Below are 18,163 nucleotides of genomic sequence, written 5' to 3'. Positions count from 1 at the left end.
CATGTTTCCCTCCAAATAAAAACTATTTTACTTCAAAAAAGAAAAAAAGAATTGCACTTAAATTATCAGTTAAATACCAGAAATTAGCAAAGTTTATTAAACTATTGATTTGCACAGGTTTCAACATTATTCCTCTTAGGAACATGTTTGCTTAGTTTCAGCTTGTCTTTTTTGTCTGGATAAATTTAGACTATAAAAATTATTTCTAATAACTGACAAATATTTCTATTAAATTTTGCTTTTTTTAATGCTTTTTAGACCCTCTATAAGACACAGGTTAGGGAGCTGAAAGAAGAATGTGAAGAAAAGACTAAACTCTGTAAAGAACTACAGCAGAAGAAACAGGAATTACAGGATGAAAGGTAAAAATCACAAAGTCCTGTCTATTTTATTTCAGGAGCTTTTTTCCATACTCCTAAAATAGTTTCTGCTTTACTTTAATGAAAATTTTCTTTATGATGTGAGTTGGACAAAAGCATTTAGTGAATAGTGAGATATGGACTGTATTTCATTGAACTTATGAAGTGATCCCTCTCTCTAATATAGGGACTCGTTGGCTGCCCAGTTGGAGATAACCTTGACCAAAGCAGATTCTGAGCAGTTGGCTCGTTCAATTGCCGAAGAACAATACTCTGATTTGGAAAAGGAAAAGATCATGAAAGAGCTGGAAATCAAAGAGATGATGGCTAGGCACAAACAGGAACTCACTGAAAAAGATGCTACAATTGCATCTGTGAGTAAAAATTTTGGCTGTCGGTTGTTTATAGCTAAATATGTCATGATTCTTCCTTAGAAAGCACTAGGGAGGTAAAATCAATCCTAATAAAAAGCTGTCATAAGGGTTTTTTTTTTTTTTTTCTGAGGCACTACTGTTGGTATTTTGGGGGACCATACATTGCTGGAGATGGAATCCCAGACTTCAATCTTTCAAATGATCTCTCTGGCCTCTGGGAATAGATTTTTTTGGTTCAATTATATCAGCTCCTCAGTATAATTTGACACAGATTGAAAAACGAACTACATATAACAATTTAAGTTTTCAGTAAATTCAGAGTTAGAGGAATAAAGTGAAAGGAAAATACCAGAAACAGAAAGCAGTTAATCTTGCGGCCGGATCGGTAGCACATTGCACGCAGCTGACCTGGGTTCTATCCCCAGCATCCCATATGATCCCCCAAGCACCACTAGGAGTGATTCCTGAGTGCAGAATCAGGAGGAACCTCTGAGCATTGCCGGGGTGACCCAAAAAGAAAACAGTTAATCTAGCTGAACAAAATTTGGTTCAAAGGAATCTTGAAACTGCCATGAACATAATCACATACAGTTGAAAAAAAATTCAATGAAAACTTTAGAAGGAAGTGTCAAATACTTTCATTTGCCTTTTCACTTGCCAGATTCATAAAAACAGTAGTAATTTTCAAAGGTGGTACTAGAACAGAAAGAACAGAACTATGTAACTCTGAAAATAAATTTTTCAGTATTTGCAGAAATACACTTTGTATTTCTATTCAGTCTACCTGAGTTCATTGGGCACCACCAGGCATCGTGATACCTGAGGTCAGAGCCAGGAATAAACCCTTAGCATAGTTGAGAGGCTCAGAAACCACACAACAACAAAATAAGTGTAATAAAATGATACAATCATGGATGAAAGGAAGAATAAGCACATAGTGATAAAAAAAAAAATTCCTTCACAGGCCAAGGTATTATATAGACTAAAGTTGCTTGCCTTCTATGTGGCCAAACCCAGTTTGATACCCACCACTACATACAAATCTTTGAGTGACCCTTCAATGCCACCAGCTATGACTCAAGTTTTAAAAAAGAAGAGTAAAGAAAAATTGCCTTCCGGAAAGATTAAAAAATAGAATTTGGAGGGGCCGGAGCGATAGCACAGCGGGTAGGGCGTTTGCCTTGTACGCGGCCGACCCGGGTTCGATCCCCGGCATCCCATATGGTCCCCCAAGCACTGCCAGGAGTAATTCCTGAGTGCAGAACCAGGAGTAACCCCTGAGCATCGCTGGGTGTGACCCAAAAAGCAAAAAAAAAAAAAAAAAATAGAATTTGGAGAAAATACTATAGGATATGCATTTCTGTAGTAAAATTGCATTTTTCGTCTTAAAATAATCTTCTGAAATTTGTTTACTTTGTTGTTTACTATTTTTTCATTTGCAAAACATTTCTCATTAAGAAGTACTACAAAGCCGTACCAGTCATACTGCTCATTCCATCATGCATGTCTCCACTTAGCTCACTCCTTAGAAGATCTTTACCCCAAAGCTTCGTGTGACACTCATTTATATGTACCCTTACTCTCCCCTGGGCTGTTGAAGGATACATTTAAATGTCTATCATTTAAAAATAGTAATACGAAAGTATTTCCAGATAGGGCAGGTTTTTGTTTGTTTCCTCGAGTGTATGTGAAGTGTGTTATGGCAATTTGGTTCTAAGATAGATCAAAGACATGAAGTATAGAGATGGAATATGCTTTATAAAATAAGTCTTAATATTTTGAGGCATGTCAGGGTATGACCTGTATTCCTTTTTGATTTATTAGCTTGAAGAAACAAATAGGACACTAACCAGTGATGTTGCCAATCTTGCAAATGAGAAAGAGGAATTAAACAACAAGTTAAAAGATGCTCAAGAACGTATGTATTAACAAAGACAAGTTTATGCTTAATATGTTTATTCTTGATATTTGTCAGATGTGATATTTATTAACATACTTTTGTATTTTTAATGTTTTAGAACTGTCAAGGTTAAAAGATGAAGAGATTAGTGCAACTGCTATTAAAGCACAATTTGAGAAGCAGCTGTTAAATGAAAGAACACTTAAAACTCAAGTATGTATAGTAGATTCTAGATAGGGTCTTGAACTTTCTCATTAGCATGTCAATTCTGTCTTCTAAATGTATAGGTTAACATTAACTCATTGAATATGTTGGTATTAGTAGTTAATGATTTTTACCCAATCGAGAGGACCTTGATTAACAATCATCCAGTTCAGAATTCATGAAAACTTATGATTTTTTTGTTTGGAATATTTTCTTTTAATCTTTTAAAATTGTAATGTTTCAGTTATTTTGCTCTTAAGAAGACTCTTCCCTTGTGAATAAAAGATCTACCTTGTTAAAGTTACTCTTTAAAAAATAAATCAAACTTTAAAAACTTAAATTACATTTCTTAGAGGACATGTAGGTGAAAAACTAATACAGTATAAACTAGGGAGAAATAATAAGTAATGGAAGTATATTATTTAATGTAGAAAGCGTATGTAGAATAGGATTTTTATTAGTAGTTGTTTAGGTTACTATTATTCGTGGGTTATGAAGAAGCCATTAATAAGATGTATTTTATTTATGTGCTTATTTTTGTTTTGTTTTGTTTCCAAGGCTGTGAATAAGTTGGCTGAGATCATGAATCGAAAGGAACCTGTCAAGCGTGGCAGTGACACAGACGTGCGCAGGAAAGAGAAGGAGAATAGGAAACTGCATATGGAGCTTAAATCGGAGCGTGAAAAGTTCACCCAGCAGATGATCAAGTACCAGAAAGAACTGAATGAAATGCAGGCCGTAAGAGCACTTTTCTCATTCTAGACCAAGTTGCTTTTTAAGAAGAACAGTTCTTTATGTCGATATCTTTTACTCTTCTATTTCTATTAGTAATTACTGAACTAAGCACAATTATGAAATGGCATCCCATTAATTTTAGGTTATTTAATTTCTTAACAGCAAATAGCTGAAGAGAACCAAATTCGAATTGAGCTGCAGATGACACTGGACAGTAAAGACAGTGACATTGAGCAGCTGCGCTCGCAGCTCCAGGCCCTGCATCTCGGCATGGATACTTCTAGCATAGGCAGCGGACCAGGAGACGCCGAAGCCGATGATGGCTTTCCAGGTACAGGCTTGTTTTTATTTCTTACTCTTATTGCAAGTCTTGAATTTTAAGTCCTTTGACTAGCTAGGAAAACTCGCTTCTTGGGTAATAATTTAAATGTTATTTTATTTATTGAACTTTGACAAAAGTCAACATTAAAACTACAAAAGAATATTCTGTACATTTAGTTACTTAAGTTCTTTGTCACAGCTCTCTCTTTTAAGCTTTCATTTTACTTTCTCTTAACTTTATGCATTTTCTTATGTTGGGTGTTTAGTTCATATCACTCAGTCACACACTATGGAATCTATGTCATTCACCTACCAGCGTTCCACTACTTCTCTCAGTATTGCCACTAAGCCTTCCAGCTCTCATATGTTTGACTCTGATTCTGAATCAGAAGAAGAAATCTTGCCTTATTTACCTATTTCATCGGAACCTAATGGTATAGTTGATATTGTAAAGACCTTTTGCCTTTGGGGTTCTACCCTTAATTTTGAAAAAATAATTATTTTTAACATGAACTAATCACCACTAACTCTAACCAGTTGCTTTGAGCTCAGTTAAAAAGAAACTGCTGCATGGATTTAAAAAAAAAATTATGGATATTTTTGCTCAGCATTACTTTTACAGTTGATACATTTAGTAGACTTATGAAAAAGGAGTATATTGTTTTGCTGCCTGTTTCATCCATTTTATACCAAGAAAAAAATTCTGAACTTTCTTTTCAAGAATGACAGTACAGAAAAAGCATATAGACTCCCATTGAATACTTACCTAATCAACATTGTTGTAGGCATTAAAAGAGAGTCTTAATTTATTTTGTCCTCATCCTTGCCTTAAAAGGGCTTAGTGTTTAAATGAAGAAATCAGTTAGAAAATAGATAAAATTGTGTTGTCTGACACAAATAGTATGAGTCAAAAGCCACTTAGTGAATGCCACTGGAAATTTATGTGTGAACAGTTGATTGTAAAGTAAAAATCTCTTACTAATGAATTTATAATGCTACATAGCTTTAGTTTAGAATTCATATAGCTGTAGTTATTTACTTTTGTTGTCCCATTTCCCAGGTATGTACCCATTTAAAGTATTCATAAAATGATTGTATTGAAGTTGTTCTAGATCTGTACTCGCGACACTACTGGGTGAAAACACCCCTTTTATTAATTTTTAATTGTCTTCAGAGAAGACATGCACTGTATTCAGTTAGGTCTTTTTCCAAAAGAAAAAGTAATGGATTGTAATACAGATGGACTTGTGAGGATAGACAGCTGCTTCTGGCAACTTTTCTCCTGCGTTTTGGCAGATGCATGAATTTAATAAAAAATATATTTGGCCACAGAATATATTTACAACGTGATATAACCTGTTTTTTTATTGTATGACTTGCCTTTACTTATCCAACATATAATATCCGTGTATAATGATGTTATGGAGGATCTCTTTGGTGCTTTTTTTTTATTAAATTGTTTTAAAGTTTTTGATTAAAATGTTATTGATGAAATTGTTTCTGTATTTAATTCCTAATTTTCTTGGGGAAATTGTCATTCACATAATCTCTTTATTTTGTAGAATCAAGACTAGAAGGATGGCTTTCTTTGCCTGTGCGAAATAACACTAAGAAATTCGGCTGGGTTAAAAAGGTAATTCATGTTTTTAAATATTGTTTTTTGCTTTTGTTTATGCCTTGCTTTTCATCTAGCTACAGCCATTTTACTTCTACAGTTTTAAGATTTATAGAACTTTCAGGTACAATAAGCTTGTTTACACTTTCTGATTTTGAATGATACAGTTTACATTGTCTTTGTAAATCTTTTTCATCTCTAGTGTTTAATTATAAAACAGATTCTGGTATTTGGAAATAAAATCCTATTGACCATGGTATTTTTGCTGGTTCAGTGGAAAAACAATTGAATTTGCCAGAATGATCTGTTATTTTCATTTTTCTCTATTATGTTGATTACTGATGTTTTTGTGTGTCTTTTTTATGTGTCTTAGTTCATTCAGGTGACTTTAACAGACTGGGTTAACAGCTAATATTTATTTCTCAGTTCCGGACTCTGAAAATGTAAAATTATTTTATCAGCATGGTTAGATTCTGAACGGTGCTCTTTTTAGAGTTCTTGCTTCTCATGTGTTCTCACTTGGAAGATTGAGCAGAAGTGGAATCCCTAATTATGTGGACATTAATGTCTAAACTCATGAAAGAATTGCCTGTCAAGAAGACCCTTCTTCTGAAATCATCCCATTAGGTGTTGGGATTTAACATGTGCATTTTAGAGAAATAAAAACATTCAAGCTGTAGCAATAAGGCTTCTTAAGAATGTTACTGAATTTTGAAGATAATTAATTTAAAAATTATTTTTCATAATTTCCTTTCCAATTTGCTTATTTAAATATATACAAACAGAATTTTGCTATGTTAAGACTTTTCTAAGGCTATATTAAGACTTATTTATTTGAATAATTAGTTATTTGAATATTTAATATATAAAGAAGGTATATGTTAACTTTAATCATTCCATCCTTTTTAACAGTACGTGATTGTAAGCAGTAAGAAGATTCTTTTCTATGACAGCGAACAAGATAAAGAGCAATCTAATCCTTACATGGTTTTAGATATAGAGTAAGTGTTTTTATTAGAATATTTAGAGGCTTCTTTTTTTTTTAAAGTCAAGAGAGTAATGTGACTTTTTGTCATATAACTTATTATGTAGTATATTTACTCATAGCTACTACTGAATATTACTATTATATTTGCTTCATGCAAATAAAAATATAGCATATAGATTAAAATATCCTTATTTGTGCATCTTTATTATTCAAGTTTACTGAAACATTTTTATCTTTTTACTAATTTCTTGAAATCTCAAGGAATTTATAATTAGAGTGAGGTTTTCCTCTCGCATGACTCAAAGTAGTTAAATTATTTTCTTTAATTATAGTAAGTATAGTAAGTATAGATATCTGATATAATTTGATCATTTGGTAATACTCCTTCATTTAAAATCTTTTATAGCAAGTTATTTCATGTCCGACCAGTTACGCAGACAGATGTGTATAGAGCTGATGTTAGAGAAATTCCAAGGATATTCCAGGTAATCATTGTTTTATCTTGTGGGTTGGTTAATTGAGTTAGTTTGCCTTTTTCACCTCTCAAGATTCTCAGAATAATATGATGTATAAAATTCTTGTTCCTTCTTCAGACCACCTTTTAATTTCGGTATCACTAAATGATTCTTTATTGAGTCTTATTAAAAGATATTTTTTTATTGCTTATTCTCTTTCAATGCATCTTTATTCATTTCTCCATTTTACTTGTTAAGGTCTGTATTGTATTTTCTTATTAACTTTCTGTTCTTTGCTGCCCCTTTATGTAAAGCTGGTTATGTTATTTTGTTTTTGGACTGCAACCAGTGGTGCTCAGGGCTTGCTTCTGGCTGTGCTCTTGGATCACTCCTGGCAGGGTTTGGGCAATGGTATGGGATGCCAGGGATCCAACCCTGGTCAGCCACTTGCTAGACAAGTGCCCTTCCTGCTATACTATCTCTTCTAGCCACCTGGTTTTGTTATTTTTTTATGCATAAACTTTAAATTTGTATACATTTTCTTCTCAATAATTTAGGCTAATTCTGTTTGTGAGAATTTTTCCATCAGTTTGTTTTGGTTTTTGGGTGGGTCTGGGGGTGCACACCAGACTGTGCTCAGGGCTTGCTCTTGGCTCTGTGCTCAGAGATCATTCCTGGCAGTGCTCAGGGCACTATATGGTGTGCCAGCAATCGAACCTGGGTCAGCTGTATGTAAATAAGGCAGACACACCCTGCCTGTTGTATTATTAAAATTAGTGACTAAAGAAAAAAATCAACAAATTCAGAAACCGTGAATACTGTTTTTAATAGGTGCAAAATATGACCAGATTAAATTTGTTACAATCACTCTGGCCCCCAAAATGTTACTTCGTTTAAAAAAAGGCACCCCTTAAGTAGCTTAACTCAACAGGCTAAGCTTATACTGCACGTGCAGAAGGCCCATGGTCTCTCAAGCCATACCCAAAGTGGACCTCTCACAGAGCCTGGAGTGGCTCCCAAGCACCACTTGGGTGTTATTCGATAAGAACAAGCTAACAACAACAAAACACTTAGTTTTGGAACTCATCCATTGTTCTATTTTATATTACAGATTCTGTATGCCAACGAAGGAGAAAGTAAAAAGGAACAAGAATTCCCAGTAGAGCCAGTGGGAGAAAAATCAAATTATATTTGCCACAAGGGACATGAATTTATTCCTACTCTGTATCATTTCCCAACCAATTGTGAGGCTTGTATGAAGCCGTTGTGGCATATGTTTAAACCCCCTCCTGCTTTAGAGTGTCGCCGCTGCCATATTAAGTGTCATAAAGATCACATGGATAAAAAGGAGGAGATTATAGCCCCATGCAAAGGTAAATACCAAATTACTTACTTCATCAATATTATTTATGTCCAGATCATTTTAAGCATCTTAATATTTTTCAAATATTTTTATAGTGTATTATGATATTTCAACGGCAAAGAACCTGTTGTTGTTAGCAAATTCAACGGAAGACCAGCAGAAATGGGTTAGTCGGTTGGTGAAAAAAATACCCAAAAAACCTCCAGCACCCGACCCTTTTGCAAGATCATCTCCTAGAACTTCAATGAAGATACAACAAAACCAGTCTATTAGGCGGCCAAGTCGGCAGCTTGCCCCTAACAAACCGAGGTAATAGAAGTTTAATAAAAATATTTTGCAGTTTTTATTCACAGTACAAAATTTTCCAATATTTATGTGAGGTATGATAAAGCTTAAATATCATAAAATTAGTGACTAAAGAAAAAAATCAACAAATTCAGAAACCGTGAATACTGTTTTTAATAGGTGCAAAATATGACCAGATTAAATTTGTTACAATTATAGTATTATTAAAGAAAAATATGCCCATTTTTTGTTACCTTACAATATTTAGTGCTTTCAGCTTTTAATACCCTTACATATATATTCTGTTTTTTTCATTTAATTTTTTACATATTCTCTTATCTGATCTTTAAGTGACTCCTGTGGAGTGAAATAGGTGGTTTTGTTTTTGTTTTTTTAATTTTTGTTTTTGTTTTTATTGAGTTGCCAGAAAGACAATTGTAGATCAGGTCTATGGGAACCTTTATCCTTTTGATCATTTATTTTGCTCCAGCCTGCAAACGAATTCATTTGTTAATTTATTGAGATTCTGCAGTTTGCCATACTGTTAATGATTTTTGTTTTTATATGGTCTTTTCCATTTCTAAATATTAGAAAATTAGTTATGTTCAACTTAAAGTTTCCTAGATAAAACATAAATAGAATAGGTGACTATATAACTGATCTCTTGAATTGGAAAACTTCCTAAAACTAAAAATAAAGAATGTAAATTGAGTCCAAAGCTGACTACCAAAAATTAAATCAGAAGATGCCAAACTTAGATGGCCTACTGTCCCCTCTACAAGAAAATATAAAAAGACTCAGCACCCACCTGGAAATCTATCTTCTTTAAACCAGCCTTCTTGAACCACTGAGTCGCAGGCCGGTCCACACACATGTAGAAAGGTTGAAAATCACTTGTCTGCAACCTTGGTTAAAATTGGCATTCGTGTGCATGCGTGCTTTTCGTGCGTGTGTGAGTGTTATGGTATTCAGGACAAGTCCTAGTCCGTGGCGTAAAAGTTACCAGAAAATATCCTTACCCATCTTGCACCTAAGGCGTCTTAGTTTCCAGTATCCCCTGGGGGAACAGTACTGCCCATTTTGAGAAACACTGAAATATTTTCAAGCACCACATAGTTGATGCTTCCCTTATCTTTAAAGGAAAGATGGGTTAGTACCTCTGTGTATGCCTCTTCCCAAAATAATGGTTTGTGAGGAATATGTAGGTATTAACCACAAATAGAGCTCTTAAATATGGAAAGTGATCAACATGACATCATCATCATCATACCGTGAGTGTCGAATTTCTCTAGCGGTCTCAGTAACGTCTCCATTCGTCTTAGCCCTGAGATTTTAGAAGCCTCTCTTTACTCGTCCTTCCCAACGAGAGAGGCTCTTTTAGGGTAAGGGAATGAGATCCAGCATTGTTACTGGTTTTGGCATATGAATACACCATGGGGAGTTTTCAAGGCTCTCCCATGTGGGCAGGAAACTCTCGGTAGCTTGCCAGGTTCTCCCAGAGGGAGAACTAGGCTATAAGATGTCGCTTCTGGGAGCTTGGTTTTAAGTCTCTGGGTGCTGGCCATTGGTGGGATTATCAACATGGCTAGTAAGAAAAAGTAAAGTTAAATTAAGGCTATAATAACCACATTCACCTGCCAAACTAAAGGATTAAAATAGTTCATTTTGACCAGGTGTAAAATAATGGGAACTTGGCATGGACTGAATTAGAATTCAAATGTGCCCAATCTGAAAAGTTAAAACTGTTGTCAGTTAATGAGAGTGATAGACAAGCAAACAGATCATTTCAGTTTTATAATATATGTTGGGCTGTAATAGTGTCATAAGGAGTATTACAGAAGAACAAAGTAAAGCCTGAAAAATTTCATTTGAATATGTCCAAGTTCTCCTAAAATGGTGTGTTGGTTATTTCCAGACAAAGAAATAGGGAAAAGATAATCTAGATAAAATATCATGCTAAGGTACCAAGTTGCCAGAATTCTTTGTGTGTTTATAATGTTAATGGGTATGGTGACTTGATGATGACAGGGAGTGGTAGAGAAGATGATGCTGGAGAGAAAGTGTGAACCATGTTGAAGAGGACTGCATATTCTATGCCAAGGAATTTGGATGTTGTTCTACAAATGGAAGTCTTTCAGCAAGAGACTGCTAGGTTTATGAGCTTGCATGAAGGTTGTTGGTAGACTTCCATGCCAAACATGAACTCCCGGGCATCAGTCTGGCATTGTAAAACCAAAAGGTTACCCCCATTCTTCTCTTCCACTTTCCCCTCAGCCTAGCCCCTGGTGACCAAAGAACTTAGGGTACTGACAGTGAAGACCAGAGCGAGAGCTCACCACACTGAAGTGCATGCTTTGCATGCAGAAGTCTTCAGTGTAATCCTCAGTACCACTTGGTCTCCCAAGTACGTCTAGAAGTAGCTCTTGAGCACTGGCAGATGTGGGCCCAAAACAAAGACAAACCAGAAAGCACTGATAGTGAAACTGAAGGGAAGAAACCAAGTGATGATTTCTTATGTTTATTCCTAGCTTGCTAAGGGCTTTTTACTTTTTTAATAATGAATTAATGTTTTATTTATATTGGGTAATTTTTTACATCTAAGATTTTTTTTTTTTTTGGTTTTTGGGTCACACCTGGCGATTCACAGGGGTTACTCCTGGCTCATGCACTCAGGAATGACTCCTGGTGGTGCTTGGGGGACCATATTGGATGCTGGGAATCGAACCCGGGACGGCCGGGTGCAAGGCAAACGCCCTACCAGCTCTGCTATCGCTCTAGCCCTTACATTTAAGATTTTATATGGGTTCAATTCCTCCACCCCTCAAGGTACCGACAACCTACCAAGAGTATCCCGCCCACCCGAATGGCAGAGCCTGGCAAGCTACCCTTGGCGTATTCAATATGCCAAAAACAATAACAAGTCTCACAATGAAGATGTTACTGGTGCCCGCTTGAGCAAATCAATGAGCAATGGGATGACAGTGAGACAGTGAAGATTTTTATAGAGGTTTTTACTAATGCAGATATTTAAGCATTATCTGTGATATTTCTAATATAGTTAGTTTTCCCTTTTTAGGATAAAACAATTTTTATAAAATTTTCCCTTAAAATTTCCTTAAAATTCTCTCCATATTCTTACTAACTTGTATATTTAAAATATATTAGCAGAGAATTATTTGTTACTGATTTTTTAAAATTTATACCTGTACAAAGGGAAAGATACACAACTTTAGAAAACAATATTTTGAAGTTTATTGATTTACAGTTTTGTGGGATTTTAGGAGTTTAGCTTTATTCATCTATACGTGTAGGTATTACCATCTCCACTATAAATATATTTTTTTAAGATTTCTCTAATATGTGGGATGTTAAGAACCATGACAAGGGTACAACAGATGGCCAGTGTCATTGGAACTGGAGGTTTTTGTTTTTGGGCCACACCCCAGCAGGACTCCTGCTTACTCCTGGCTCTGTGCTGAGGGTACCCTGGCAGGCTCTGGGAACCATATGTGATGCTGGATAAAACCCAGGCTCACCGTGCGCAAGACCAAGCGCCTTATCCACTGTACTAATCTCTCCTGCCCCATTCCTGGAGAATTTGTCTGTAGAACTGAGCTTGCATGATGGGAGGTGGAGGAGGGCACTGGGAATGGTCCTTGGGGCACCAGCAGAGGGAGATGGGCACTCTGGTGAGGTGTGGTGTTGGGATGATGTGTGCATGAAGAGTAAAAATAACAGTATTATAAAGTCCTGATACTTAATAAAAATGGTAAAAAAAAAACTTTTTTTGCTGGGGGACCACACACAGCGGTACTTGGGGAGTTACTCCCAGCTCTGCAATCAGGAATTATTCTTGGCAGTGCCTGGGAAACCATGCTCAGAGCTTACGTCTGGCTCTATACTCAATAATTAGTCATGGCAATGGCTGGTTTTTGAACCTGGGTTGGCTGTGTGCAAGCAAGGCAAGCTCCTTACCCTCTGTGCTGTCGATCTGGCCCTGGTGAGAATATTTTTTTTAAAAGCATTTACTGTATTAAATAGGAGCTACATGTTGCTTAGAAGAAGATAAGGGAGATGCTTTCTGAGAAGTAGTGTCATTTATTCCACCAATACTCTACTCGATTTTTAAAATTTGAAGATTATGACACAGATTCAACCTTTGTGCATTTGACAACTTTGTACATATCCCAAAGGTTTTGGCAGGATGTAAAATGTAGGTTTTTCATAAAGTGTATCAGAATTGGGGTTTGAATATGCAGGAACAACTACTACTATCATTTTCCGAAAGCAGTAGAGTTGAAACCACGGCTAAACTTTCTATATAAGTAAGCCTGCTTAGAAACCTGTGAATGAATAACAGTTTATGATAATATGCTAAGGGAATAATTAGGTCTCTGTGTGAGTTATTTTGTTGGTTGGTTTTGGTCTGGGGGGGCCACACCCTACTGTGCTCAGGGATTTCTCCTGGGGATACACAGGGACCGTAGGGGGGTGCCAGGGATCAAACCATATGCAAGGCAAGCGCCTTTTTGTGCTGTACTATCTCTGGCCCAGTTTTTATGTTTTTACACATACTATTTTTTGTAGGACCTCTAAGCAGTGGTCAGGAGTCCAGGTGACATTCCTGGTGATATTCAGCCATCTGGCTTAGTTGAGTGCTAAGATCCCGAAGCGCCAAAGGGCCTTCAAGACCCCACCTAGTGATGCTTAGGAGAACCAGGTCAACTGCATACCTTACTATCTCCCCAACCCTCTTTATTTTTAAATTACAGCAGTCATGCATCAGCTTTCCTTGTCAGTGATTCTCAAAGTTAATCAGCTACATCAGAATTACATGTTTTTATTTGCAATGCTGGGAAATTGAACCTAGGTCTCATGCTTGCGAGGCATTTGCTTTACTACTGAGCCACACACTAATTCCCATTTTTTAAAAATCAGGTTTCTGATTTAAAAATACAAATACTTGCTCTGTTCCCCATCTCTCACAGTAATTTAGTCCAAGTGTATCAATCTCTTGTGATGAGGTTTGGGAATATCCATTATAAATAGGATCAGGTAAATCATTCTGCTAAAGACTGACAGTGGTCAGTGAGATCTCAGGAAATGGATGAGCTCTTTGCTGTATGTCAGTGAATGAATGTCACAGTTACGAACAATAGATGTTACTCCTAATTTTAAAACAAAGATCATTGCATTATTTGGTTGTTTGATTTGATTGGTGAGAAAAGACCACTCTGAAGCCACGTTCTTTCATCAAGATAAGCTGTTAATGTTGCTTATATACCTGTGTTTTTTCCCATATCCCTAGTTTTTCATGGAGAGGATAAACTGTTGGTGAATGGTTGAGGAATAGTATTTTTCTGAATTTAGAAAGCTGTGTTCTTTTAAACCAGTGCCATGGTACTGGTCTTGAAGAGTGTGAGTTGTCATTCTGGGGATGTAAGTGAAGGAAATGCTGACAAATGTTGAGTTTTCACAGCTTCTTACTAAAGTAAGCCTTGGGATGGTTACATCATCATCTGGACATCATCATCTGAACTGCAGCACGGGAAAATGGCTGAGGGATTGGGAGAAGATTGTGTCTTATCCTTGTGTACTCTCTGTCTTTAATTCTCCGGTATCCTGGAAAATACCTGATCAAAAGTGTGTGTGTGTGTGTGTGTGTGTGTGTGTGTGTGTGTAGAGAAGATTTTACTTGGTGCTTCCATCTTAAGTCATGTTATTAGGGAAAGTAAATATGCTTGCAGTGAATTCTGAGTGTGATTATTTTTTAGATCACAGCATAACAAACTGCTGTTTCTCAAAGTCAGTATAAATTTGCAAACCTCCTGTTACAGATTGCTTGATTTGGCATTTAAAGACTGGGATTGGTCATTTGATGATGTTGATGGTGGTGATGATGATGATGACGATGTTTTTGATTTCTGAAGAAATAAATGGGGTAAATGAAACGATGGAAAATGAGTTCTTTTAGTACTTCCAAGTAGTGCATGTGATTTGCACTGGGTTTTTATTATATTTGACTAGTTTTGAATTTTCAAGTTAGTTTAAATAACATATTTTAAAACTAGTTTTCAAAAAAGTTTCTAACTTGAAATTTTTCATGTTAAGTATAAAAGTGAAATGCTATGTTCAGATTCTTTATTGACTGCATAGTCTTAATACAGCTGGAATTATAATTTTATGAATGACACATGTAGAAATGGAAAATGAAGCTAATTCTAGTATTTTTTCTAGTTTTTTTTTCTAGTTTTTATTCCAAAGAAACAATATTCAAAGGAGAAATAAAATCTAGTATTTTCAAGTTCCTGCAGCTATATTAGTTTGTGAACATAGCATGGAATTATTTTTTTCTCTCCATTCATTCTTTTTCATTACCTTTTTCTTTCTAACTTGAAAGAATTGAAATGAAACTGTAAATCTAAAAAGTGCTATGAAGTAGCTGCTTCTGCTTTGGTTTTCTTTGTGATGTTGTGAAATGTTTGCTTTTTGAATATTGCGTATTCTTGCTGAGGAATGCTCATGATATGTTGTGAAAATTCTTGTGCTTTTAGAAAACAAAATAGCTGGTTGATACCGGCTAAAGAAGACTTAATGAAATTGGGCCTCTCTAATTACATCTTTTACATGGCATGGATTGTAAAAGTCATGTCTATCTTAACCTAAGCATGTTCCAAAATTAAGTAGTATTAGAATCTGTTTCTGGGCAGGATTTACAGATTTTAATGCAACAGTGTGTTTGTTCCCTTTTTTGCATATATGAAAAATATTTTTGTTATATAATTAAAATATATATTTTTTTAATGTGGCAGATTAGATACACTATTTAGTCTTTTCAATTATAGTCATGAGTTTTTCAGTGATATATTGTCTAGCACTAATAGCAGGTTAACTGTTCTGAACCCTTGTGGCACATAAGCTATGTGAGAAATGTAAGAAAGAATCTCATTGCATGTACCTAAAAACTAAGAGAAACAAGGTCAGGCAGCTCAGTGAATTGAAGGTATGCTTTGCATGCGGGTGGCCTGGGTTCCATCCTCTGCCCTGCGTGGTCCCCTTAGCACCACTGAGACTGATCCCCAAGCAGTGCTCTGATCCAGAAAAGCCTGAAAAATAAATAAAAACAACATAGTAAATGCAGTATGCATGATTTAGGTTTTTAAAAAATAGTAGTTGGAAGACCATCTAACTTAATAACATAATATGGAATGAGTTTTCAGAGGTTTTAGTAATCTCTCAAATTATTTGTTTTGACTAATTTTTTTTTTGTTCTTTTTTTCTCAGCTAACTGCCTTCTGTGAATGCAGTCATTATTCAAGGTGATAATTTTCTCCCAGTTAAGACAAGACTGAAATGTGATGGCCCCAAAATTATTAAAAAGTTATATTTTCCTGAGAGACTGGTAATACACAAGCATCTCTATATATGTTTTCTTTTCCCTGCAATATATATTATAGATTTTGGAGAGATTTTACTGGCTCTTTTGAAGCAACAAGGTGAACCAACAATAATTAATAGAGTAAGGATGTCATGTACAACTCTTCCAGATTTGTTCTTATTAAGCTGTCTTGGCAGTTACACTACATTGTTCAAAAGAATTGAGAAGAGTTCAAGTTTACGGAAATCGTCTTTCCAGCTTCAACAGAGAGATTTCACCAGCATATTTACTAGAAGAACCGAGGAATGGATTCCACTACAGTGATAACAGACTGCATCTTTAACAAGTGAACATTATATTATGTGTATGTACATATACATACACCTTATACACATACATGCATATTTATATATATATATATCGTACTGCGAGAGGATTTTTTTAACTTCTCACTTTATTTTTTATACACATTAATCAGATATCATTACTTATTGCAGTTTCAGCTATGCACTTGTATAAAGCCATAATGTTGGAATTTGTCATTCATTCTTGTGTACCTGATAAAAGTTGCATGTTCAAATGTTAAAACAATTGCTGTAACAAGAAGTTTAAAGTTAATTATATCATTTCCCTAATGCTCCATGATAGGCAACTTTTAACCATTTTGAATGCCTTAATTTAATTTTTTTGTCCCATTCCTTTTCTATATTTAAAAAAAGTTTACCAGCTCTTAGGATGGATATTTGCTTTCGCAGAAAAAAAGTAGTGCACTATTTTTACACATAGTAATTATCAGTGTCAGCCTATTTTGATTGTATAACAATTTTTTTTAAGTATTGGTGATAGAAAAATAATGAATAGTATTGAAACTAATATATCTTTTATGTGTATTTTTCATCCAACCCTTTTTTTACAGACCTCAGTATTAGTGTGTGACTATGAAACATTTTCTTTGCTTTGAATTTGTTGGTTATACTAGATGTTTTCTTATTTCTTGTAAAGACATTTGTGACTTTTACATTTTCACACTCAAGATTCAAAAATTATCTGAAATATAAAGAAAGACATACTGTAGATATATTTTAAATATTTTAATGTGATCCCTTAAAATTTAACTATGGGTGGCAACATTACTGTTTGGGTTAAGAAAATCGGTGTCTGGGTGTAAGTGGTGTCAAAGGCATTTGACTTTGGGGTGTTTTTGGTTTTGGGGGTTTTTTGGGTTTTTTTTTTCTTTTTTTTTTTTTCTTTTGGTTTGGGTAGTGCCAGGGCTTCAAACCCAGGGGCCTCACACATGCAAGGCATGTAGTCAACCACTGAGCCACTTTCCCCAGCCTAGTCCTTTGATTTTTAAAAAACTTTTCTTGACGTTAAATTGGTTTATAGCAATATATGTGTTCCAAATATACAATGTTACAAATCAATACTGTACAGGTTACTTTATGATCCCCTCCAGATTTTATGTTTTAAATGCTGTTAAAGTTATAAGTTAAGACAAAATCTTGCTGTGTTTCTTACTCCAGAATGTTTTATACTGCTACAGTATGTATCAATGATAAGCTTCAAGTTAAAAAGCTATTATGTAACTTTATCAGTCTGTCTTTGTATACATGCACATACACAAACTTTTATTAAGATATATCATCTAACATTTCAATGAAGGAAGTATACATTTTTCACTGATTCCCTGTATAGAAATGTTGAGTTAGCTCCCCAAATAGAGATGCTGTTGTGGAAGCTGGAGAGAGGCTTTTGGCCTGCCAAGGTCCTGAATCTTATTCTTACAGTATCTACCAGTCTGCATTCTTTCATGCTGTCTGTGCTAAAACTAGATACGCATGCCAGGTTCCTTACAAGTATGTTTTTTGCAGTTCTAGTTTTGGGGCACAGCTGTTTTTAAAGTAAGATTTAAAAAAAGGAAAATATATTAAATTTATATAGAATAAATATTTGCTTTCATTAGACTTATTAAAAGACTGAATTAATATTTTATATAAAGATTTTGTTACACTATGGGAGGTTCTATCATATTCTGAATTGGAGAGTATATATATATTTTTAATAGACTTTATTAAGGTGAAATAATTTGAAGTTTACACGTGAGTAATTGAAATATTTGAGTAAAAATGGCAAAAGTTTAAATTTTGAATGCTGTGTATATTAGACTATGAAAATCATGGTGTGAT

At 35.0% G+C, this 18,163-nt stretch overlaps 1 protein-coding gene across 1 annotated transcript in view; it reads left to right on the top strand.

The window, feature by feature from the left end:
* ROCK2 (Rho associated coiled-coil containing protein kinase 2) overlaps positions 1-17,941 on the top strand; it is a 105,417-nt gene extending 87,476 nt beyond the window's left edge. The window contains exons 22-33 of the mRNA XM_055119990.1: positions 259-362; positions 547-733; positions 2,558-2,651; positions 2,752-2,846; positions 3,396-3,575; positions 3,735-3,903; positions 5,456-5,526; positions 6,421-6,509; positions 6,903-6,981; positions 8,063-8,324; positions 8,410-8,623; positions 15,884-17,941. Of these exons, the coding sequence (XP_054975965.1) occupies positions 259-362; positions 547-733; positions 2,558-2,651; positions 2,752-2,846; positions 3,396-3,575; positions 3,735-3,903; positions 5,456-5,526; positions 6,421-6,509; positions 6,903-6,981; positions 8,063-8,324; positions 8,410-8,623; positions 15,884-15,887 (1,548 nt within the window). The 3' untranslated portion in view covers positions 15,888-17,941. The remainder of the gene's footprint in view (positions 1-258; positions 363-546; positions 734-2,557; positions 2,652-2,751; positions 2,847-3,395; positions 3,576-3,734; positions 3,904-5,455; positions 5,527-6,420; positions 6,510-6,902; positions 6,982-8,062; positions 8,325-8,409; positions 8,624-15,883) is intronic.
* Positions 17,942-18,163: the final 222 nt, after the last annotated feature.

Source organism: Sorex araneus, chromosome X (genome assembly GCF_027595985.1).
Source record: "Sorex araneus isolate mSorAra2 chromosome X, mSorAra2.pri, whole genome shotgun sequence".
Taxonomy (NCBI): domain Eukaryota; kingdom Metazoa; phylum Chordata; class Mammalia; order Eulipotyphla; family Soricidae; genus Sorex; species Sorex araneus.
Note: the sequence above shows the minus strand (reverse complement) of the source record. Positions and strands in the feature narration are given on the sequence as shown.